Source organism: Kogia breviceps, chromosome 12 (assembly GCF_026419965.1).
Source record: "Kogia breviceps isolate mKogBre1 chromosome 12, mKogBre1 haplotype 1, whole genome shotgun sequence".
NCBI classification, from domain to species: Eukaryota; Metazoa; Chordata; class Mammalia; order Artiodactyla; family Physeteridae; genus Kogia; species Kogia breviceps.
The window spans coordinates 25,012,160-25,036,689 of record NC_081321.1 but is presented as its reverse complement, the minus strand read 5'-3'; the positions used below and the strand labels follow the sequence as shown (position 1 = coordinate 25,036,689).

The 24,530-nt window shown below is 39.5% G+C and overlaps 1 protein-coding gene across 6 annotated transcripts in view; it reads right to left on the bottom strand.

The window, feature by feature from the left end:
* The window catches only part of BICD1 (BICD cargo adaptor 1), a 199,502-nt gene that overhangs the window by 53,621 nt on the left and 121,351 nt on the right, over positions 1-24,530 (bottom strand). For all 6 annotated transcript variants that reach the window (XM_059080854.2, XM_059080855.2, XM_067009050.1 and 3 more), the window contains exons 3-4: positions 7,531-7,683; positions 668-1,093 (exon numbers count right to left, since the gene is read on the bottom strand). In XM_059080854.2, the coding sequence (XP_058936837.1) occupies positions 668-1,093; positions 7,531-7,683 (579 nt within the window). The remainder of the gene's footprint in view (positions 1-667; positions 1,094-7,530; positions 7,684-24,530) is intronic.

Genomic DNA, 24,530 nt, shown 5'->3' with positions numbered 1-24,530 from the left:
AACTATAATTGCTTTACAATGGTGTTAGTTTCTGCTGTATAACAAAGTTAATCAGCTATACATATACATACATCCCCATATCTCCTCCCTCTTGCGTCTCCCTCCCACCCTCCCTATCCCACCCCTCTAGGTGGACACAGAGCACCGAGCTGATCTCCCTGTGCTATGCGGCTGCTTCCCACTAGCTATCTATTTGGTATTGTGTATATGTCCATGCCACTCTCTCACTTTGTCCCATCTTACCCTTCCCCCTCCCCATGTCATGTCCTTCATGTCTTTTAGAGCTTAAAATATTGCTGTGAAGTATAACCATTCATCTTGAAGCTATACATAGAGTTGCTTGTGATAGAAGACTTCATTTTCTGTCATTTCTCTTGTGTAAAAAGCTTTTGAATTCTTTTGTGATAAATGCATCAAGATGCTGTATTTTCTCCCTTCACACTCGACTGCTATCTAATTTATCTAAAATAAATTTCGTAAAGCAATGCAAATGAGAGATTTCAACACCTCTTTTGTGTCTTTCTAAACTATTGTACTTTCAAAGTTGCTAGTTAAAGAATATTTTAAAAAATAATCTGGAACTAAAATGTGACAGTAAGAAATCCCACAACACACTACACGTAACTTACAAAATATTCACTCTAACAGCCCTGAACAAAGTTCTTACCTGCATAAGTTGCTGCTTCAATTTCTGTATTTCTGAGATGTTCAGCTCACTGAATAAGTCAGAAACAGGGTGTAGAGACTCTCCTTTCCTTAGAGTGGGAGTCCGATAGTCTCCGTTCAGTTTCACAAGGGGCCCGTGGATATGCCCGTTCATTTTGTCATCATTGTTGGGTTCACTTCCATCCTCTGCAAACTTGAGTCCCTCAACTGAAATGCTGATGTGGTTATCGTTGAGGGTGATGTACTGGGAGAGCTCCTTCCGCAGGCTGTTCTTTTGCTCCCTTTCATTTTTTAAGGTCTCAAGGGCTTCTTCCAGTTGGCGCTCAGCAATTTCTTTCAACCGGATGGCATCTTCCAGTTGGCTGTTTAGCAGCACCGTCTCCTCCTCAAATCGCTTAATCTCATGCTTTAAGCCTTCGTATTCAACCTGAATTAGATACGATAAAGAAGATTCATAAAACTAAAATTTGGGTCTAACAAAACTGCCATTAAACACTCTAGTGGACCTAACATTTAAAAATTAAAACGCTACAAAATAAATCTGAAAAGCACGCGGTATATACACCATTAAGGTAACACAGGATGGTTTCTTTAGATATCCATACATATAAATTCAATTCCTAGCAGAGATGAAAAAGGTACCTCTCTCAGGATTTCTTTTACAGAGTCCAGTGGTCAAAAGGGGGCACTGTTTGCTTAATAAATCAAGAATATTTTTTGTAATAGTTTATCAGAATATTCACAATCCAAGAAAAGATTTTAATCATCACTATTACTTTGTTTTATGTAATTATTAATAAAGAGGAAATTTTTATACTCAGGACTAAGTTAGTTAAGTGATCACAATAAGAATATAATCTCAATAAAATATGTTTGAGAGTAAGATGAGAAAGCAAAGAAAAACTTCATGTGCTTAAGGATAGAATCTGGAATAACAGTACCAATTACCCCAAAACAAAAAAATACATGCAAGTGGATCAAGATGGTGGAGTAGGAGGACATGGAACTCACCTCCCACCACAAACACATCAAATACATCTACATGTGGAACAATTCTTACAGAAAACCAACTGGAAACTGGTGGAAGCTCTCTTACACAAGCAAAGCTGCAAGAAAGATCCCCACATAACCAGGTGATTGTGTGCCAAAACCAGCAGCTCTGCTTCAGGCTGCCAGTTGGACAGACTTGGCTTCAGGCTTCAGACTGTGTTCAGGTCAGCTGCACATGTCTTGTTTTAGTACCAAACTTGAAGGGTCACGCTTCCTGGGGCATGAAGGTAAGGGGATTAGTCAAACCAAGGTAGTATGTCCGCTTACATTCCAATGGTCAGAGAGTCACATGACTAAGACCAAGGTCAATGGAGCTGGCCAATTTACTCTGCCCTTTCTAGGGCACTGCCAGGTTACATGGCAGAGGGAGAGAGTAAAGAATTGAGAACAATCTAAATCTACCACATATTTTTACCATCACATGATGAGATGTTTTTCTTTTTTAAAAAACTTTTATTGTGGGTAATGTAAAAATACCCAAGTAGCAAGAAGAGTTCAGTGAACCCGCAGAAGCCCACCACTCAGCTTCAACAGTCATCAACTCCTGTCTACTCTTCTTTCATCTATATTTCCATTCACTCCCCTAGTTGGATTATTTTAACCCCTAGATATCACATACTTTAGGATCTATCTCTAAGAGATAATCTTTTTAAAAAGCATAGCCATAATCCCTTGAACAAATAATTTCTTAAGAATATGATATAATCTTAGTTATCAAAACAATGTCAACAATAGGTTTGTAATGATATAGGAAATAAATACAACTGAGTGAAAAAGGATAATGTATTACGACTGGAATACAAGAGATCCAATGGAAATTTAACAAAATGTGAATAACAGTTGCTCTTTAGTGGTGGGAATAAAGGTGATTTTAAGAAAAATAATACATATATATTGTTATCAATATATTACTCTTTTCAATTACAACCAAATAAGAGCCTGTTCAAACACTCTTGGTTGTTAAAGTCTATAGGTGAAAGAGAACTCCGCTCTGAGCCCAAATGCTTTCTTTGGGGCCTTTTCCATGGCTCTTACCACATGCCACCTTTTAATAAATATCTTTAATAAATATTCTCCACAACTACTTAGAGGAAATACTTTTAATGCACCCTCACCTCAAGGTGAGGTGCAAGGTGAGGTCACCTCACCTCAAGGACACCTCAAGGTGTCCCTCACAGTGCTTCAGTATTCCTTCGTAGTGTTTCAACAAAATTCTGCTCTTAATAAGCATTTGCTGAATAAACTATTGTGAATGAAAAAATAAAATAGAAAAAAATATAACATCAATTATGATATTAGATACTAATAATAAACTGTTTAGGGACTTGATCTCTTTCTAGCTGGGCTGCTTCACTCATTCCAATGTCTCTAATGTGGTTCCTATTCACCCAGCTGTTTCATGTTTCTCTGCCTAGGCAAAGACGGTCATCTGGAAAACTCTTACTCATCGTTCAAGACCCAAGTCAAGACTCTGATCCTAATTGAAGCCTTTGTTGACCCACTCAGGCAAACGGGTCACTCCTTTCTTGTACCATCATTGCAAGGCTTTGTCATATGATTAGAGCCCCAGCAAAGTGGAGGCACCAAGAAATAGAATGAGAAGGCACTTAAAAATTGGTATTTTATATGTTAAAGAAAGCATCAAAGTGGTCACCATAAGAAAAATCAGTACTTTGTTGCGATTCATTATACCAACTTCAAAGCTTAGTAATTCTATTTTTAATGTGGGTTGGAAATAAGTACCATAATATTTTCAGAGTTTAGTAACTCTAAAGATCTTTTTTTTTTGCGGTACGCGGGCCTCTCACTGCTGTGGCCTCTCCCGTTGCGGAGTGCAGGCTCAGCGGCCATGGCTCACGGGCCCAGCCGCTGCGCGGCACGTGGGATCTTCCCGGACCGGGGCACGAACTCGTGTCCCCTGCATCGGCAGGCGGACTCTCAACCACTGCGCCACCAGCGAGGCCCAAGATCTTTTTTTTTTTTTTTTCTTGCTGTTTTCCATTTGGGTTTTATTTAGAACTCTAAAGGTCTTAATTTGGACCCATATTGCCAAACCTAACACATAGCTTTAGTCTTCAATTACATGGATGGCTGAGTTTATTAGCTGCCTTCCCTATTGGCACCATGAGCTCTTTGAGCCAGTGACCACGTTTTTTTGTACTTAAAAATGACATGGCCTCATAGAAAGCTACCCCTGAAATACTGGTTAAATGAAATCAAACTGAATTGATCCCAGGAAATAATATCTTTAATATCTCTTATGATATTATTACTTGATAGAAATATATCAAGTAATAATAATAGAAATATATCCCTAGAGGAAATAGTCTTCATAATAAAAATGATTGTATTATTAATTGAAAACTAGGGTTCTCAATGCTTAGATAACAAATATTGAGTGCTTTAGCTCAATATGTGAGATATTAGGGACATGAAATTTATTATTTCTTTCTACTGCCATCACATCCCTAAAACTTGAGCATGATTTCCTGTCCTATGTTAAGCAGTACTGGGTCCTGCCTCTATGTTAACTGATACTGGGACTAGGCATAAAAAACTTAGCTGCTTAAGGGAAAAACTTGCTCCTGGAAGATAAGACTCAACTAAAACAGCTTCCTCAAGACTTGAATCAATACCCTCACTTTATTGTACCTCCCAACTCAAAGCTATGTCATAAACTCTGTCTATCCCAACCACTTTCCCACCATGTGAGACCTACCAGTCCAGATCCTCAAATCCTATGAATATCCTTCCTGTTGACATCCTGTTTTGAGATACTACTAAGGCTCTGTTGAGCTGTTATCTTACTGCAAGAGGTCTAACAAACAACTTTGTTTCATCAACAGATTTTTCTGATGTTCTCTTGGGGAACTGACAGTTGACTTGACACTTTTTTATGGCTACTGCTGCTTACTGCACTTCTTTCAGATATTTTGGTTTGAAAAGTATAAAGGTATAAAACATATTTATAAGGTTGGGTCTAACTTTAGACACAACCAAATCAGCACACAGAGGACTGTGGCTAAAGTGTTCAGAGTCACCTCTTTGGTGTAGGATCACAAATAAAAATTGGTATGGTTAATTATAATAATCTTAAATTTTAGTTTCCTCTAAGTTGAAGTGTGGATGTAAGATAAAGAAAAAAAGTGTATTCGTTATTTCAACAAGTATTTATTAATACTTAATGCCTACAATGGGCCAGCCCCTGTTTTAGGTGTTTGTATTGTAGTGAAGAGAGATGGAAACAAACTAACATATGGAGTAAGAAGTGCTATTTATCCAATTATTTAGAAAATGATCAACATTTAACAGGAACATGGAACTTCAGAAGAAGAGCATCTTCTAGTTCTTTGAACTAAACAGTTTACAATTCTAGTAGCTTTCCTATTTAGAGAAACCTCAAACCAGGATGGAAGAGTATACTTTGTATAGGAAGCTTCAGTACAAAGTAACATTCAGACCAATTTTGAGACTGAAAGCCAGCCATCATCATGTCTTTGAAAAAAAAAAGCTGTGGTATTTATACGTAAAGTATTATATTTAATACTTCATTAATTAGAAAGAGTTTATGATATATGCTAAATCCTGTAAATAAAGGCCAATAGTAAGAAAAAAACAAAAAACAAACCCCAGCATTTCCTTAATTGGGAGAGACCTGTGACACTACAGTGTACCCATTTGTTAGGAAATAAACCAGAATGGCCCTTTGTAAGGAAAATAATTTCAAATTAATTAATTAGACACTTAATTGGGAAAATTACCATGTTACATCTAGAAAATAAAATTTAAAAGATGTATACATTTTTGTTTGTGTTTTCAAACTTCTGAGTTAAGCATTTGATTTCCATGTTTCAATTACTGGTGGGGAGGGTATGGGTAAACTGTAAATAGTAATCAGCCAGACTAGTAGTACAAATTCCCACAGAAATGGCATCTGGGCTAATGAATACTCACAGGATACCTTGGCAGTCTTTCAAGAATACTTAATACTGGCCTAAATTAACCTCCCGAGTAAAGTAGTCTACCACATGCAGTGACGGGAAACCCTACAGTGTAGATGGATGCTCTCCACACCCCTCTGCCTGTGCACAGGGCAATGAGGACCTGTAGGAATCGGGAGAAATGACCACTTTAAATATTTGCACATCACATAAACTTGCTTCAAGTCTTATACATTCTTCACCAACGACCAAAAAAACTAAACAACAAAAAATATGCTTCTTATTTCTAAGAAACATATATTTGTTAAAAATCTTCTAATTTTCCCCACTGTGAGCTCATTGTCCCCAGACAAATCAAGACCTGGGGTCTCATGGTACTGCTTAGCACACACAGTGATTCAGTGCTTAGAGGGGAAGGAATGAGATAAAAACACATGGGATATCCAGATAACCCTTTTTTAATGGTCTGGAACCACCCCCTGCACTCCTTAGTAGACATTTTGCAATGATCAGAAATAAAAGTGGCAATGAGCAGAAATAAAATTTCAATCGTGTCGATTTTCTTCTGGATTTTTCCTTTCCCCTTTTCATCCTTATATCTATCAAAACCACACAGTCCTCCCTCAGTCTCTGTGGGGTATTGGTTCCAGGAGCCCCCCGCAGACACCAAAATCTGTGGATGCTCAAAACCCTTAGATAAAGTGGTCATAGCATTTGCATATAACCACGCACACTGGCTCATCTTTAAATCACCTCTAGATTACTTATAATACCTAATACAATGTAAATGCTATGTCTCTGCCAGTGTGAGGCAAATTCAAGTTTTGGTTTTTGGAATTTTCTGGAATTTCTTTTCTTTTTTAAGAATATTTTCAAAAAAAAAAAAAAAGAATATTTTCAGTCTGTGGTTGGTTGAGACTACAAACACAGAGCCCATAGATACGAAGGGCTGACTGAAACAGTTCTGGAAGGAGATACCAACTTGGGAAGGGAGAGAAGCTGAAGCATACAACTGGGCTGCCCTCTAAGTTGACGGAGGGCAAGAATCGCACCCTCTGGATTCTGGCACCTCTGTAGCCTGGCACAGTGCCTGGCACAGTTTGATGACCTGATCTGAGAGGTTATAACAGCGTTGAGACCAGAACAGGGTTGTGGTTGAGGAACCACCTTTGAAAAGACCTTGAAATCCTGTCCACCTTTGCTTAACTACCTGTGAATTTTATTCATAAATAAATCCTACCGAAAGTACAGATTCAGGAATGCTATTACTAATAACTGTAACAAACCACAATGCAAACTGGAGGAAAATTCATCAATTAAGCTGCCTAAGTCTCATTACCCACAAAATTATTTAAATGTGCACATGCAATCCTTTTAGTCAGCTTACAGCAGAATAAAGAAATAAGGTCTTTTTTTTCTCTTATAATGGAGTTCGTACTGATTTATATTTCATAATCCCCTTCCCTGTATGATTTGAAAGCAGTTTACAGAGAGAGAGATTGATAGAGATTGCAGGGAAACCTTAAGCTTGTATTACACAAGCTTACAAACCCAGGCTTTAATGAGAAGTCAGCCGGTTAAACTGATTACAATACATTTAACTTACTCCAGAAATGCATTAACATACGGCTAAAGTATAAAGTAAGATTTTTCTTATCCAATAAAGCTTTTTGGTAATTATACTACTTCTAGGTTTGCCTTTTAAATTTAGCTAAAATAGGAGGGTTGGGAAATTTCATCACAGAATTAATGTTGGGAGATTGAGGCAAAGTTTGACAGTTTCTTTTCTGATAAATAAAGAGAAGTTTTAACCTTAATGGTCAGAAGGTGTAGATCCATCTGGAGTGTAACCAAAAATCTTCTTAAACCTCACCTGGTTCTGCTTTAATGTGGACACCAGTTTCTGCAGCGTGATGTTTTCCTCTTCTAGTTCAGTATAGTCCTGAAGGAGGCGGGCCTCTCGGAATTTGTATTCTCGGATCTCATCCTTCATCCGTATTCTTTGTAGCTCCACCATCTCGTTGCTCTGAAACAAGAGAATAAACAGTAAATTAAATACAAAACTTTCTTATTCTAGATTTTATGAAGTGTAGATAAAGTCTTGGTAGTTAAAAATAATAATAAAAACATCTCATGGAGTGTAAATCGGTACCACCTTTTTTTGAGTAAGAATTTAATGATATCTGTCAAACTTTAAAAGCACATACACATGACCCAGCAATTCTACAACTAAAAATCATTCTTAAGCATATTTTCTTAGAGGTAAATAAGAAAGAAAAATAAATTCATGTATATTTACACAAAGAACTGGAAACAGTCTAAATGTTTGCTAATGGGGGAACAATGAAGTAAATTATTATGCGTCCTTTAGTGAAGCATTATAAAATTATTTAAAAGAATGAGAAGAAAGGAATGAGGAGGAGCTTTATACACTAAAATGCAAAGAGAGCCACAATACATTATTATGAAATAGAAAAGAAAGTTATAGATTAGTATGCATACAATACCAACTTTCCAAACTCTGGGGGTCCCTCTGCAAGTTTCCAACTAAGCCACGTGGTCTAATCCTGGCTTGGTCCAGACACTCTGGCCTCAGTCACGTGGCTTCAGCCACAGAAGCTTCCTTCTGACCCCCACCCCATTGGACTTGGCCGCTCATTCCTGCCTTCAGGCTTTTTCACTCCCCCTCCCAGGCTCCCTGTCTCCAGATCAAGGATTCTTAGCCTCATCTGCGCCGTGACCCTCTCTGACAACGTGGTGAAGCTGATGGAGCTCTTCTCAGAATGATATTTTAAAGGGCACTGAAAGAGTTCAGAACCTCCCATGCCAACATATGCCACTTTGGTATGTTGATTATTTTGAGCTGAAAGCACTTGAAAACAGCAGATGCAGGAAGGGCTCTCTGCCCTCCCCCTTTCTACCTAAAAGCAGGACATGAAATTTCCCGAGAAAAGTGCCCTTCCTATATACCGGGAAGAGAATGTTCTTATCACCAGAGACGGAATCGATGATGAAATGGACCTGTACAGACACATCTACTAAAATGATCTGCCATTAGTTTCCCCCATTACTGTTCCATGATACACTGCCCCTAGCCCACACTCCTTTGTCTTGTCACATACCCACAATTTATCCTTCTTTGTGTAAAAGGGTATACAAGCTTTGGGGCCTAATGACTTCTGGTCTTCATTTTCCTTTTGAAGACTCCCATGTACTTGTAAAAAAATTAAATTTGTATGCTTTTTTCTTATTAATCTGTTTTATGTCAGTTTAATTCTTTATCCCAGTCACAGAACCCAAGAGGGTCGAAGGAAATTTTCCTCCCTTACAGTGTAAAAGACAAGATTACAAAGGACACTGATTATGCTCAAATTAAGTTAATATAATATTTTACAAAATTATGATATGATAATCAGGTAGGTTATTATGGTAGTGGCCCCCAATTAATCACATTTCCCTGTGGCCACACGTGGTGGAGTCTGAAGTCAACCCTGAACTGGCCTCTCTGACTTGCTTTGACCCACAAAATGCAGTGGAAGCTTTAGCTTGGAAGGCTAAAGGCCTTCCTTTAGGAAGCCCTTGTAGGGACTTCCCTGGTGGTCCAATGGTTAAGACTCCGCACTCCCAATGCAGGGGGCCTGGGTTTGATCCCTGGTCAGGGAAGTAGATCCTGCATGCTGCAACTGAAAGATCCCACGTGCCACAACTAAGACATGGCACAGCCAAGTAAATAAGAGGCCTTGTAGCTCTTGTTCTTTCTCTCTTGGAACACTGCCACCATGTGAAGAAGCCCAGGCTAGCCTGCTGGAGCACATGGCCCAGCCCATAGTGAGCACCAGCTGCCAGGCAGGGGAGTGAAACATCTTGAACTCTTTGGCTCAGTTGAGCTGCCAGATGATGGCTGCCACATGAGTGACCGCATGTTAGTTTGTAAGAACTGCCCAGCTGAGTAGAGCTCAAATAGTTGACCCATAGAATCATGGGGTACTATTTTAAGCCCTTAAATTTGGGGTGATTTGCTACACAGTAACATGTAACGGATACAGTAATACATGTGCTTCTTTATTAGCAGAATGTATACTCAGATCTAGTGGCAGATCTAAGAAATACCATCATTTCAAAGAAATGATGATATTTCAAGATCCTGTAAGAACTTCGATGTGATATGAAAATACTGATCACAAAGTAACAGGTGCTGCTAATGCTACTGAAGTTTGTGGCCTACATTCAAATGGGAGAAAATGCTATATTTTTAGTCTGAGTTTAGAGAAAATGGAGATGTGATTATTTTTCCCTCCAAGGTTACAGCCCTCCTGAATTCTATCCACAGACTCCCAGGACCCAAGTTAGGAAACTCTTCTGCTTCTATTTGTCATTTAGGTCTCAGTTCAAATGTCATCGCCTCAGAGAGGCCTTCTCTGAACAGCTAATATAAGACAGCTCCCCAACCCCCGCCCTTCAGTCTCCCATCATCCTGTATGATTTCCTGCATAGAGTAGATACTCAGAAAACAACTGTTGAAAGAATAGCACTGGGCTTCCCTGGTGGTGCAGTGGTTGAGAATCCGCCTGCCGATGCAGGGGACACGGGTTCGTGCCCTGGTCCGGGAAGATCCCACACACCGCAGAGCAACTAAGCCCGTGAGCCATGGCTGCTAGGCCTGCGCGTCCGGAGCCTGTGCTCCGCAACGGGAGAGGCCACAACAGTGAGAGGCCCGCATACCGAAAAAAAAAAAAAAAAAAAAAAAAGAATAGCACTAAACATTACTTGAAATTAGTAATTTATTTACCTTTTACACTTTTTATATGTATTAAATTTCCTTTTCCATCTGAATATAATGAACCTTTACTGCAGTGTTTGCCTATGGGTCCCTAATACCTGTCATATTTTAGGCCCCTATAACCATGGAATGAATAACAAAACAGTTATACAAATGGCTAAACACAAAATATAAAAAAAAAAATCATTGTAAAAATTTGTTGTAGGGATTATGGCTTTTTGTCTGCATTGTTAGAGTGAGGAACAAAGGGAGAACAACACATTTTGAAATAAACATACCTAAATCTGTGAAATGACGCCTTATTACAGTTCTTCAATATACTGTCAAGCTACTTAGAGGCAGAAACATTACTTTATTCCCTGCTCCTTGGACAATATTTTGCATATGTGTTCAATAAGTGTACAATGAAAAATAGTAGAGTCTGGTTACAAAGCCAAATTATAATATTTCATTAAATTCTTTTATTTTGCAGAAACAGGAAATCTTAATATAATATTTTTCTGTTTCTTAAAGGTGTACCATTAACTGAATGGGTGACGTACAGTTATTTAGTTTCCCTTGTTTATATGCATGAACATATGAGGAAGCTAATAAATTGGATGCCAGTCATTTATATAAAATTATAAACAAAAACGTTAAGATATAAGAGATTCTGTAAAATGTGAATACATACCATGTAAAAAATGTTACTGACTACAAACCTAGCTTGTATACACTCAGAATTAATCATAAAACCTTATATAGTAAGATAGTAAATGTCAGGACAAGTTTAAGACCATGGCAAAGCTAATGAGGATCACCAACAGATAAATCATAAAATAGCTAATGAAAACTGCTGACGTTAATTAAGGAAAAGGAAGAGCTTGGCGTGGAGACAGGTTAAGTTGAAAGACTCTAGCAATAAAGCAGACATAAGACCCAGGGGAAGAAAACTGGTCTCATTAATTTTGTTAGAAACCCCCTTTTTTCTAAAGCATTTTTTAAAAATTTCTTTATTTATTTATATTTTTGGCTGCATTGGGTCTTCGTTGCTGCGCATGGGCTTTCTCTAGTGCAGTGAGTGGGGGCTGCTCTTCATTGCAGTGCACAGGCCTCATTGCGGTGGCTTCTCTTGTTGCGGAGCACGGGCTTTAAGCATGTGGGCTCAGCAGCTGTGGCTCGTGGGCTCTAGAGCGCAGGCTCAGTAGTTGTGGCTCACGGGCTTAGTTGCTCCACAGCATGTGGGATCTTCCCAGACCAGGACTCGAACCTGTGTTCCCTGAATCGACAGGCGGATTCTTAACCACTGCGCCATCAAGGAAGTCCGAAACCCATGTTTTTTTTCTGAACTGCCAAAGATTAAATTTTATGGGCAGTGTTCTTTGCTTCCATAATAAATTTTTTAAATTTCTATTTTTGTTTTTTGCATACTCATCATACATTTATCTCTGACAATTTTTTTCTTTCTGGGATAAGATGGCGCTGAGCTCTATTAAAAATCCCCATCAGGAATAATGAGAGTGAGAAAAATAAAGCATGAGAGAAGGGGGAGAAAATGGCACAACCAGGAGATACTCTAGCCTTTCGCCTCCAGAGACCTGAGCCCCAGCTTCTAGAGAACAGAGGATTCTCTGAAATGTTTGGGGTAGACTATCCTCACAGTCTGCATTGCACTTGAGTATAGCAGCATTCTGAGAGTTTTATTTTAATTAACATTAAGAGATGACTTCCCTGGTGGTCCAGTGGTTAAGACGCCACACTCCCAATTCAGGGGTCCCGGGTTCGACCCCTTGACCAGGGAACTAGATCCCGCATGCCACAACGAAGATTCCACATGCTGCAACTAAGACCTGGCAAAGCCAAATAAATAAATAAATATTTTTAAAAAACATTAAGAGGATTTCTTTATGTGGGAATAATAAATTCCCTCTACTATTGGCCAGAAGTAAGAAAATATAAGCACTTATTACCACACAAAGACCAAAGTATAAAAAATAATATAGTAGTTTCCAGTTATACAGCTCTTAGCCTTTTATAACTTAATTATATTCATTGTCATGTTAGATCTTACTAATAACTTGTGTGAGCTGGGGGACAGGTCCCTGCCCACAGCTTACTCATCTGTAAAATGGGGATCCTAATACTTAACATTATATGGTAATTGTGAGAATTTAATGATATAACATGAGGAAATGAGCAGAGACGCCAGACACACAGATAATTTCCGTAATACAGTGGAACACATGCTCTTACTCACACCTAAAGGCTGAGTAATTATTACTATTGCTAATTACTCCTGGGTGAGTCAGGAAAAGCTTTTTTTTTTTTTTTTTTTTTTTTTTTTTTGCAGTACACGGGCCTCTTACTGTTGTGGCCTCTCCCGTTGCAGAGCGCAGGCTCCGGACGCACAGGCTTAGCGGCCTTGGCTCACGGGCCCAGCCGCTCCGTGGCATGTGGGATATTCCCAGACTGGGGCACGAACCCGTGTCCCCTGCATCGGCAGGCAGACTCTCAACCACTGCGCCACCAGGGAAGCCCAGGAAAAGCTTTATAAAGTAACGTTTGAGTAGAACCTTGAAGGACAAGTAGAGTTGACTAAATGGGTAAAGAGGTGGATGGACTTTCCAGCCAGAGGTAAACTTTTGAACAAAAGGAGAGTCCTATTTGTTTGAGGGCAATGCTAAAATAGCCAATAGCCAGACCGAGCATTTCCTTAGGGCACCAGTGAAGCTGGAGCACTGAGAGAGAAAGAGAAGAGAGAAATTCAGAAAAACCTAGAAAATAGCCAATTATTTTCAGCTTATGTCTACATTTGGTGTTATTTCATAAAATAAAATGTTAAATTACAGTCTAGTGTGGTTAACCTCTGAGGTAGTAGGAGAAACCAAAATATTTATAGTGCTTGGAAGCTTTCAAGTTCTTAACCAGGCTGTGGTTTAGGAAATAGTGCAGTTGGGTATGGCTGAAGCAAAGTAACTTGAGATAGATTTTGCAGGAAATTCTACATTAAAAAAGGAATTTGGGAACCATCAAAGTCTTTTAAACAAAGTAGCCATGTAATCAGACCTACGTTTTGAAAAGTCACTCTGAGAGTTGGAAGGGTGGACAGAGAACAAGCTAAGCAGCCCCCTAACTTGAGGAAAACGATGAGGAATTTTGAGGGACATCTCAGGATGAACAGGACTTAGTCACTGACTGATGTAATAATAAATGGAAAAAAAAAAGAAGAAGAAGAGCAAAAAACAATGGCCTAATAAGGATAAAAGTATCAAAATGGAGTTGTAAGAAAGGAAGAAATTTTACAATAAAGTTAATGTGAGAGTTAAAGATGTGTCTTATTAATAATTACAGGTAGTGTTAATTTGGATAGTCAAACCAGGAATTTCTGGATCTGTGAGTGGAGTGAAGGAAGACAGATGGAGAAGGGAAAGGATGGGGTATGCAGTACTGACTTTCTCACTTCTCTCCGAGAGAGTTGCCACTGCTGGCCAGTTCTGGCACTTTAAGACCATAATCTTTATTTTCCTTCTTTTGGCCAAAGATTAACTCTTCTCCTGCTGGTGAGAGGAGTGGACCATAGTTCTTGCCTGACCTCTCCGGTCCTCAGCGTCCTCAACTCAGGTGATCTACTCTCTAACCCACATTACCAATAACTTACCTCCTATTCTTCCAAATCATCTCCAGTTCTCCCAACCCAGCCTTTCTTCCACCTCATCAAGGTTTGCTATCCTTCGATCTCCAACTTGCTCATTATCTGCAACCCTGGGTTTTCACTTCCCTCCCTACCCAGGTTTGATTCTACTGGGTTGGCCAAAAAGCGTGCTCAGGTTTTCTGTAATATCTTATGGAGAACCCAAACTAACTTTTCGGCCAACCCAATACTAGCATCACATACTTACTGTCTTGCAAACACATCATAGAGCCTAACTTTCTGCCTTGTTATGCCCAAAGCCAAACAGAACTGGAGAAAATACAAATCCATGCCACATGGTTTCAATGACAACTCACAAAGAGGTAGTGGAATGTAGTGGTGAAGAGTCCAGACTCGGAACCAAACCTCCCTGGATTCAAACCCCCTACTCTAACACTTAGTAACTCTGGCCAAGGTTACTAATTCTCCATGCCCGTTTCTTTTCCTGGCAGGGGAATAACCTCCAGGTGTTATGTGGATCAGAATGGTGCCTAATATGAGTGAAGTCCTGAATCTCAAACAGGCCTTTGGCACTGTCTACTGATCATACCGTATGTCCACAGTGTAGGAAGTTTCCTACTTCTCTCTTCATACACCCACTTTCTTCTCTCCCTGAGAATCTTGCCCCATATTTACTTGGGGTGGGGGTGGAGCAGAAGGAGGTATGGCTCCTATTCCCATTCCCGTTACTTTCTTCTAATCCATCAATACTTTATACAGTTTAAAGATGGTAAATCCAGGGCTTCCCTGGTGGCGCAGTGGTTGAGAGTCCGCCTGCCGATGCAAGGGACGCGGGTTCGTGTCCCGGTCCGGGAGGATCCCACGTGCCGCGGAGCGGCTGGGCCCGTGAGCCATGGCCGCTGAGCCTGCGCGTCCGGAGCCTGTGCTCCGCAACGAGAGAGGCCACAGTGGTGAGAGGCCCGCGTAACGCAAAAAAAAAAAAAAACAACAAACAACAAAAAAAAACACACCAAGAAAAAAAAAAAAAAAAAACGGTAGTAAATCCAGTCTTAAGACAAAACTTCACCTTTACATCATATTTGTTTCTAGAGTCATGATCACCCTTTCTCAATCCATTCCAATAAACACTGAACCTGCCCTTGTCAAAGTCATCAATGACTTGTGTGGCTTGGCAACACCTGTGTTTTCCTCTTACCCCACTTCTTTTTTTTAAAAAAAATATTTATTTATATATTTGGCCATGCCAGGTCTTAGTTGCGGCATGTGGGATCTTCATTGCAGCATGCGGGATCTTTCAGTTGCAACATGCATGTGCGATCTGGTTCCCTGACCAGGGATTGAACCCGGGCCCCCTGCATTGAGAGCTCAGAGTCTCAGCCACTGGACCACCAGGGAAGTCCCATCCTCTTACCCCACTTCTTCAACAGCGTTTACCACTCCCTCCTTTTTGAAACTTTTTTCTTCTGTTGGCTTTCCAGACATCTAAACTCCAACCTCACTGGCTGCTTCTCTGCAGTCCCTTCTGACTTGCTCCCCTCCTCCTCAGCTCAACCTCTACTGTCAAGTGTTCCAAATCTATACTAAGCCCCTCCCTTTTCTGGCTGCTCTCCAAAGGCAACCTCATCCAGGCCTCTAGCTTTAAATATACCACCGATATGCTGATGATCCTCGAATCCCCACCAGGGCTAACAGAACCCTATGGGACCTGACTCTTGCCTCACATAAAGTGCTCATCCTGCATCTTTCTCCCAAGGACACATCATGCCCCCATCCCCAAACTTCTGGTTCTTTAAACATCTCAAGCTGGGTCCTGCTTTAGAGTTCTTGCACCAGCTGTCTCTTCTGCTTGGATTTCCTTCTCCTTGTTCACATTGTCTGTCTCTTCATTAGGATCTCCACTTAAGTGTCATCTCCACAAGAAGCTTTCCCTGACCACTGAGTCTAAAGTAGCTGCCCGGTCACACCCACATAACCCTGTTTTAATGGTCTGAAAAGTGTTTATCACTATTTGATTTATTTGTTTGTTTGCTGTACATTGGCTATTCTTCCTTCACTAGATGTCAGAAGGAACCGATGTCCTTCACTAGTTGTCAGTAATTCATCCCCACAGCACCCCAGAATCCAGGGGAGCCCGTCACTCACGGTAGTTTTATCCCACAGCTCAGACTCATCACTTCCAGCCTGAGTTGGACTGGTGGTAATGTGAGGAAAGCTGGGAAGTCTCTGAAGGATGAGCTCAGCTGGGTATAGCCAAAGAAGTACAGGTGTATTTGTACATTTCATATATGTTCATAGATTGGGGGGGGAAAAAAAAGCACACCTGCAAAGCAGGCCCCAGGTAAAATTCTCCACTGTTTAAAAACCCTTTTGGTGACACACATTCCATGCATATTTATACTTTATCCCATCTCTGTAGAAATTTGTACCAAGAAGAGGGTTCGATAAACATCTCCTACAGACATAGATATATACTATGGGACTGACATGACTTGTTATACCCTCTCTTAAGAATGGGTACAATTAATGAGGGACATCAACACTGTGATGTCTCCATGCTGTCAGCCAATAATAAGCTGATGGACACTTGGATCTTCTTCCGCAATCACAATGAGGGAAGGCCAACTGCTCTATCAGGCAGTCATGTGGGTCTCACAGTCTTCAGGAGAGCTATCGATGAAGAAAATGAGGCATCCAGAGCACCATACAGGCAGCATCTCCAAGTGCAATCCAGACTTAATAACTGGGAAATAGCTAAGACAAACAAGGTGAGTTTGGAATGTGGCTTAAAACAGACATGCTCAGTGAGAAAAAGGATTAAAAAGAGATTGGCCATGGCTGGGAAAGAGTAATAAGGGAGGAGAGGATTACCCCTTCAGGACAGCATTGCACATAGTGAGCTCTGCATTAGTCCAGTTCTGCGCAGGGTTACTGGGTGTTGCTTAGACATAAGTTTAGGAACTATAAGTTAAAGTTACAGATGTATTTTTTTCTGCTGGACTTCTCAGAGCCCTTAATATGCTAGCATATATTGAGACTTTGTTAAGAGACGTGGTATGCAGCATTTGCTAGATTTTTTTGACAAGATCTCTGCCTTTTAAAAGGAGCATTTTGATCAATCCACAGACCAAGTCATTGGAAAATGTTACTCTGAGACAGCAGAAAATGATAGTATCTGTACAGCTGAATGGGGTAAACCACCAAGCTCTTTATAGCACAACTCCAGATCCCTTCCAACTGCTGAGGGCTGAACGGATCCTCAGATTTAAATAATGACATAAAATTAACAGCAAAGGAGTGAATAGATATAAAAATGGGTGAAATAAGATGATCAGGTCCTGACTGGCAATGACTGTACAACAGTAATAGAGCCATAACGAAAGCAAGACTCTGTAATTCTCACTTTGAAGGTATCTGCAAAACTTGTTCTGAAGAAAGCGGCACCATGAATGGTTAACTATCCTTGACTGAATTTGAAGCAATATCAGCACCTTTCCCATGGGATATCAGCCTCCATTAGAAATCAAGGACCAGACATTTCACAAGCAGTTCACATTTCAACGCCTCTTTCAAACATTTCTCATAAGCAAAATCTTTTTTTTTTTTTGGTGCTAGGCGGGCCTCTCACTGTTGTGGCCTCACCCATTGCGGAGCACAGGCTCCGGACGAGCAGGCTCAGCGGCCATGGCTCACGGGCCCAGCCGCTCCACGGCATGTGGGATCTTCCCAGACCGGGGCACGAACCCGTGTCCCCTGCATCGGCAGGCGGACTCTCAACCACTGCGCCACCAGGGAAGCCCCATAAGCAAAATCTTGACAGCAAATAAAATCCGCCCTTTTATTGTAAACATTTGAAACAAATGGCACAAAACAAATAACATATGACTGATTTTCTTATACCCTGATTTATCATTTTTTTCCTTCTTTTACTTGCATAAGAAGGACATTAAAATAATACAGATTTATTCTAAGTAAAAAAATAGCTTAATAAACATTTACATTGCATCTTAGTTGGGTGGAACATGTGTTTTACAGAAAACATTTTGTGTAAAAATTTTTTTTGGTATCAACTTTATTACGATATAATTCATATACCTAAAATTGACTCATTTAGAGCATACAATTCAATAGTTTTTAATATAGTCACAGAGTTGTGACCATCACCACTATCAGTTTTAGAACATTTTCATCACCTCAAAAATAAATTACAGGGAATTCCCTGGTGGTCCAATGGTTAGGACTCTGTGCTTTCACTGCCGAGGGCACAGGTTCGATCTCTGGTCAGGGAACTCAGATCCCACAAGCTGCTCAACACAGGAAAAAAAAAAAAATCCATGTCCATTTCGTATAAATGGAATCATGTATGTGGTCTTTTGAGACTGTAAGATTTTCAATAGTTTGGTTACTGCTGATAAAATATCTTTGTCTTGCAAAGTCTATAGACAGTTTTGCTGCAGCATGAATGTATTTCACATGATAATAAGCAAATTGTGCTGGCAGTATCTAGCATATATCAGATCCAGTAATTGAGTTATTATGTTTCACAAAGTAGTATGATCGTTTAAAGTTCACTCAATGGACTAGAAGTTATTTTTTAATCAGTGAAAGTGTGGCTTTGTGACCTGGGTATTGTAACCTGAATATACTGATTTGTTCTGGAATGAGCTTTTGTAGATATAAAATACTGGAATCTTTTCTTCTTTCCATAATCAAACTTGAAGTCAGGAAACCATGATCATTTCCCAAAATAGTCTAGTTACCCCTTGCTTACTTGCTTGATTTTTCTTTTTAAAATTTCTCTTTTTTAAATTTAAAGATGGCGGGACAATTTTTCTTTACTGATAGCATCTCCTTATAATTATGAATATCCATGCTGCCCTGATTATACAATTACTATAATAATTTATTAAATGGAAAAGGGAAATTTAGATAATACATTAAATAGATTTGAAATCTAGATTGTACAATAAACATCTGAGTCGACAAATATTCCAGAAATAGTTCGATCTCTAGCAAATATCCTTTCACCGCAGCTTCACAGACTTTATTGTGACCTTGCTGTAAAGAACGATCTAACCCAACAGATAAACAGTATCAATAGTCTCAAAATCATTCATTATAATAATTAATTTTACTGCCTATCACCATGGGAACACACTATATAAAGATGTTTAATGAGAAGAAACACCATGAAAGGGAAAGAAGTGATCAAAAATGGAAGTAATGGTATGTACTTTAAGTGATTTTTTTTTTAAAAAATGGAAGTGAACATTGAAATAAAGAAAAAATTTAGAGGGATGAGAAAGGAGAAGGGATTGAAAATGACAAAATGCGAGATAAGTATCATGAGGAAAAAAGGCTGCACAGAAAGTGGGGGTATTGATATAATTAATAACTTGATTGGAAGATACAAGTTAACCCCTTAAGGGACTCAAGGTCATTAGAGACACTATTTTTGTTTATTCCTTAGGTAGGTGCATATAGTAGAGGCTGACTGATTGCTTATTCATCCAGATAGTTTCTGAAACTTTCACAGGATATCTGGCTGGTCTGACTTGGTTGTTTATTTTTATTACTACAAAACACCTTTATTATCCAGGAAACAAAGTTTAGCCCAAACACTGGTAATAAAGAAGAAAGCTTAAACTATTAGTGAATATAATCACTCAAATTAAGTCTTCAATATATGGAATAGTATAAAAAATAACAGCTTCAGAGAAGCCGCTATTTTACAAAGAGGTGGGTGGAAGAGTAAAAATAGTTCTGAACATGGACCTGGATTCAAATGCTGTCTTACACCAAAAAATTTCCAGGACTTTCACTTTTCTTACCTCTGAAAACAGAAAAATAGGGAGTTCCCTGGCAGTCCAGCGGTTAGGACTCCTCTGCAGTGGGTACGGGTTCAATCCCTGGTCAGGGAACTAAGATCACGCAAGCTGCATGGCGTGGCCAAAAATTAAATAAATAAATAAAAATTAAAAATAAAACAGAAATATAGCTTTCTACTCAACTCCAGAGCCGTCATAAATAAATGAGAAAACATTTCTAAAAGCACTTTGTAAATTGTAATGAGCCATCCTACATCCTCATTAAGAGGTAGTTTTTAAAGTTAAAAGCTTTTGTGGGACTTCCTTGCAGTCCAGTGGTTAAGACTCCACGCTTCCACTGCAGGGGACTAAGATCTCGCATACCACATGGTGTGGCCAAAAAACAAAAACAAAAACAAAACAACAAGAAAAACAAAACAAACAAAGATAGCTTTTGTAGGACAGTGTTGGAGATCCTTCAGAATGTTCTTTATCATTAACCATTTGAAGATTCTTTGAAAAAACAGTCAACATGTAGACATGCTTCTAGCTCATCAGATGAATAATTTAAGATGAGGAGGGCTTCCCTGGTGGCGCAGTGGTTAAGGATCCGCCTGCCAATCCTCCTCGAATTCGAGCCCTGGTCCGGGAAGATCCCACGTGCTGCGGAGCAACCAAGCCTGTGCGCCACAACTACCGAGCCTGTGCTCTAGAGCCCGTGAGCCACAACTACTGAGCCTGCGTGCCACAGCTATTAAAGCCCGCATGCCTAGAGCACATGCTCTGCAACAAGAGAAGCCGACGCAATGAGAAGACCGCGTACTGCAGTGAAGAGTATCCCCCACTTGCCACAGCTAGAGAAAGACTACGCAGCTACGAAGACCCAAAGCAGCCAAAAATAAATAAATAAAAAATTTTTTAAAAAGATGAGGAGATACTGATTTCAGAGCCAGATATTATAAAAATATATGCAGTGAGTAAAAATCTCACTCCCAACTTGTCCCACCCCTCAACCCCCAACCCACTGTTCTTAGTAGCTTATGTATACTTTCAGAGTTCCTTTACGTCTTGCTTATTTTCAAACTTTATCTATAGAGTCAATTTATTCCCACATGAAAATGAACATGGTTAACACAATTATATAATGGACTAATCATAACAAAATTATTTTACTTATATATGTGGATGTATATGTGGTATGTATATAAATATATATCACATACATCATACCTAGTGATACACATACATATCATTAGAATCTGTATCTCATATAGCATTCTTCAGTTGCAAGCCAGAATTTATGTATTTAATAAGCACTTAAATAATGTTTACAATGTGCCAAGACCATTCTAAGCATTTTAGAAATATAAAACTCTTTTAACCTTTTAACCCACATGACAATTCTATGACCTGTAAAATCCCATTTTACAGCTAGGCTAACTGAGGCATGGGTAGGTTATATAATGATTTCCCCAAAGTTCAAGAATAAGTGCAGAGTCAGGAGTTCAATTCTAGAACACATGTTCTTAACCACTAAGTCCTGCTTCCTTAAAAATGGCTTATTAAAGTGAATTGTTACTTGAATGGATGTAGCCATCCATCCATTCAAGATTATTGTAAACTCTCTCTTTACGTTATAGTTTCCTTCTCTTTATGAAATAAGGATTGAATAGAAATATAAATGCTTTAGTAAATTTTCCCCAGTGTATAATAAGTTAGTAGGTGCTATTTCTGAAAAATAAATTATTTTATTGTTTTCAATACATAACTTCTTGCAAAATTTCCTCAGAACTGATTCTGGAGATAATGATGTAATATTAGCAAGAGGTGTCTACATTTTGAACATTCATTGCCTATTAAGTTTCATAGGTAAAAGCTCTCATGGCAAAGGCAAAGTTGTAACTTTTACTCTGACTGTTACACTGTTTCCAGAATCTTTCCTCTATGAAGGCTTTTTTTTTCTGTGGGCCTCTCACTGTTGTGGCCTCTCCCGTTGCGGAGCACAGGCTCCGGACGCGCAGGCCTAGCGGCCATGGGTCACGGGCTTAGTTGCTCCGTGGCACGTGGGATCTTCCCGGACCAGGGCATGAACCCGTGTCTCCTGCATCGGCAGGCGGACTCTCAACCACTGCGCCACCAGGGAAGCCCCAGAGATCTGTTTTAACAAGCAGTTGTGATGCACACTAGGTTTGACAACCACTGGTCCAGATTTTAAAAATCAATTTACAATAGCTGAAGTTCATCCAGAAAAGAGATGCTCATAGCAGGTTGGTCTATTACCTACTCAATGACTTCAACTGTCCAGCACTTACAAATAAAGGAATAGCACAGACAAACAAACAATGGAGTAAAATAAAGAGCCTAGAAACAGACTCACATTTATATTGAAACTTAATAAACAACAGAGATGTCACCGCAGATCCATAGGGGAAAGATGGGCTAGAAGAAAATTTAGAATTTATTTATGACCTTGCAGCAGAGAATTTCTCATATAAGAAACAAAGATGGCTTACTTGTAGAGAAAAAGACTGATACATTTAACTACATTAAAATTTAATACTTCTATTCTTCCAAGTATCACTTACAATAAAGTAAACGATAAGGCAAGACTAACTAGGAATATACTTCTCACACATATTGACAAAGACTTGTGTTTAGTATTTATTCATTCAACAGCTACTCATGGAGTGCCCATTATGTGCCAGACACTGTTATACACGCTAGGGATATAGTAAATGACAACAACAAACTATGACTATCTCTGCTCTCTTGAACTTACATGCCTTGCTTACAATAGACACACACACATACATGAATATGTATATGTATGTGCATATATATGTATGTATGTATGTGTGTGTGTGTGTGTGTGTGTGTGTGTGTATATATATATATATATATATGCCCAGAAGAAAGTGTGGAAGATTGGGGACAGGGAGGTCTGGACAAGAGGCATGTGGATGGATTTCTGGTAGTAGTCACGCAGTATGGAGATCTTTGTACTGCATATTAACACTTATCGGAAAACATCTACCCTGGAAAAGACACTAAACAACCCAGCAGACAGAATGCCTTGGACAGTTGACACCTGCCAGTCTCTGTCACCAGCAACTCTTGTGCTGACACAATGGAACCATGAAGGTACTGGGATACTGGAGGGTCCTGTCAGTAGATAACAGATTTCAAGCCTCAGGGCCAGGGTTCTCTGGGCAGGGCTTAACTTCCCTGAAGTGACTGAGGTATTATTCATTAACTCCTTGTTCATTCTTCTATCCCAGCTGTGATTATGTTGGATTTTGGACCATAGGTGGTCCCCAAATCTCTTTTAATTGATGGGGTTCAACTGCTGTCTGGCAGCTACATAAAGGAGCTTTTAAGAGTCAGGTCAAAATTAACAAGGAAATGAATTTTCAGAATGTGGTCCGGTTGCTATCAGAATAGACAATTATTATGTTGAAAAGAAAATCATCTGTTATAAAATTGACAATTTTAGTAAAATTTGAAATTTTTGAAAAACATAATTCCAGGAGTGTTTCTCAGACAAGAAAAACCCTCCAGTAGATATAATGCACTTCTTTGATGACATGACTCTTATCTGCCCTCCCCCCATCCCCCACAGCATTCTATTAAAATGGATTGTTTATGTATGACACAACTATAGGCCTATGATCTTGGAGGGGAAATGACTGGTTGCACAGAAATAACCTAAATAGAAATGGAAGTTTAAACCAATTTGTGAAAAGCAATAGAGGATCCTAATAGACTAAGCGTATAAGAATGGACGCACAAATAAATGGAGAGAGATGACATTCTTACTCACCATCCTGCCTAACAAGCTAACAGATATGTGCTTGGGGCAGTCAACGGTGTACCTTCTTTATACTTTAGAATTCTCTTCTCCACTCTAATTCATTTCAGCCAGAAGTGAAGATGGAAGAGTCTACCCCTGAAGCAAACTGCTGACCGAGACTGAAAATTTGCCTAGCAGAACCTCTTCAAAACTGCAGAATGGCACTGTTAGGTCTTAATCAACAAAAGAACCAAAGGAATGAACTTAAATGTCTTAGTTTATAGTTACCTTTTTTTTTTTTCTCTTTTAACCAAGACACTTGCTTGAGAACTACTTTCAGCCCTGATAAAGCAACAAAGACTTAACCTCTCATTGCGAACAATTTGAAAACTGAACAAAATATATGAAACAGCTGTTTTCAGACACTGACTAAGAAGGCCTGTAAGACTGATCTCTGGAAGAAGGGAAAGAGATGAGATGAGTACTGTGAACACCCCAACTTTCTGCCTGGAGGCAATTCCTGGACTGCAGGTGCAGGAAGGGGGAACCCAGAGAACCCAGAGGCCCCGCTGAGGTGAAGAGTTCAGAGGTCAGGAAGCTGAGGTGGATGGAAGCTACAGGGTAGAATTCTGAAAGAAGTGATCTACATCGAGAAAGACCTCCAGAAATCCGTGTAAGTGCTTCCTTGTGTTTTTCCTGGGTAGGAAGCAAAACATGATGCACAACTCTAGAATTACAAAGAAACATAGCACAAGGCCCCTGCCTTCCAGGGGCTAAAATACAGTGAGAAATTTCACAATTGGTAGTAATTTTCTTTTCTTCTCTTAATTACATTTGTAGTTCTTTGACAATTGTTTAATTGCTTAAT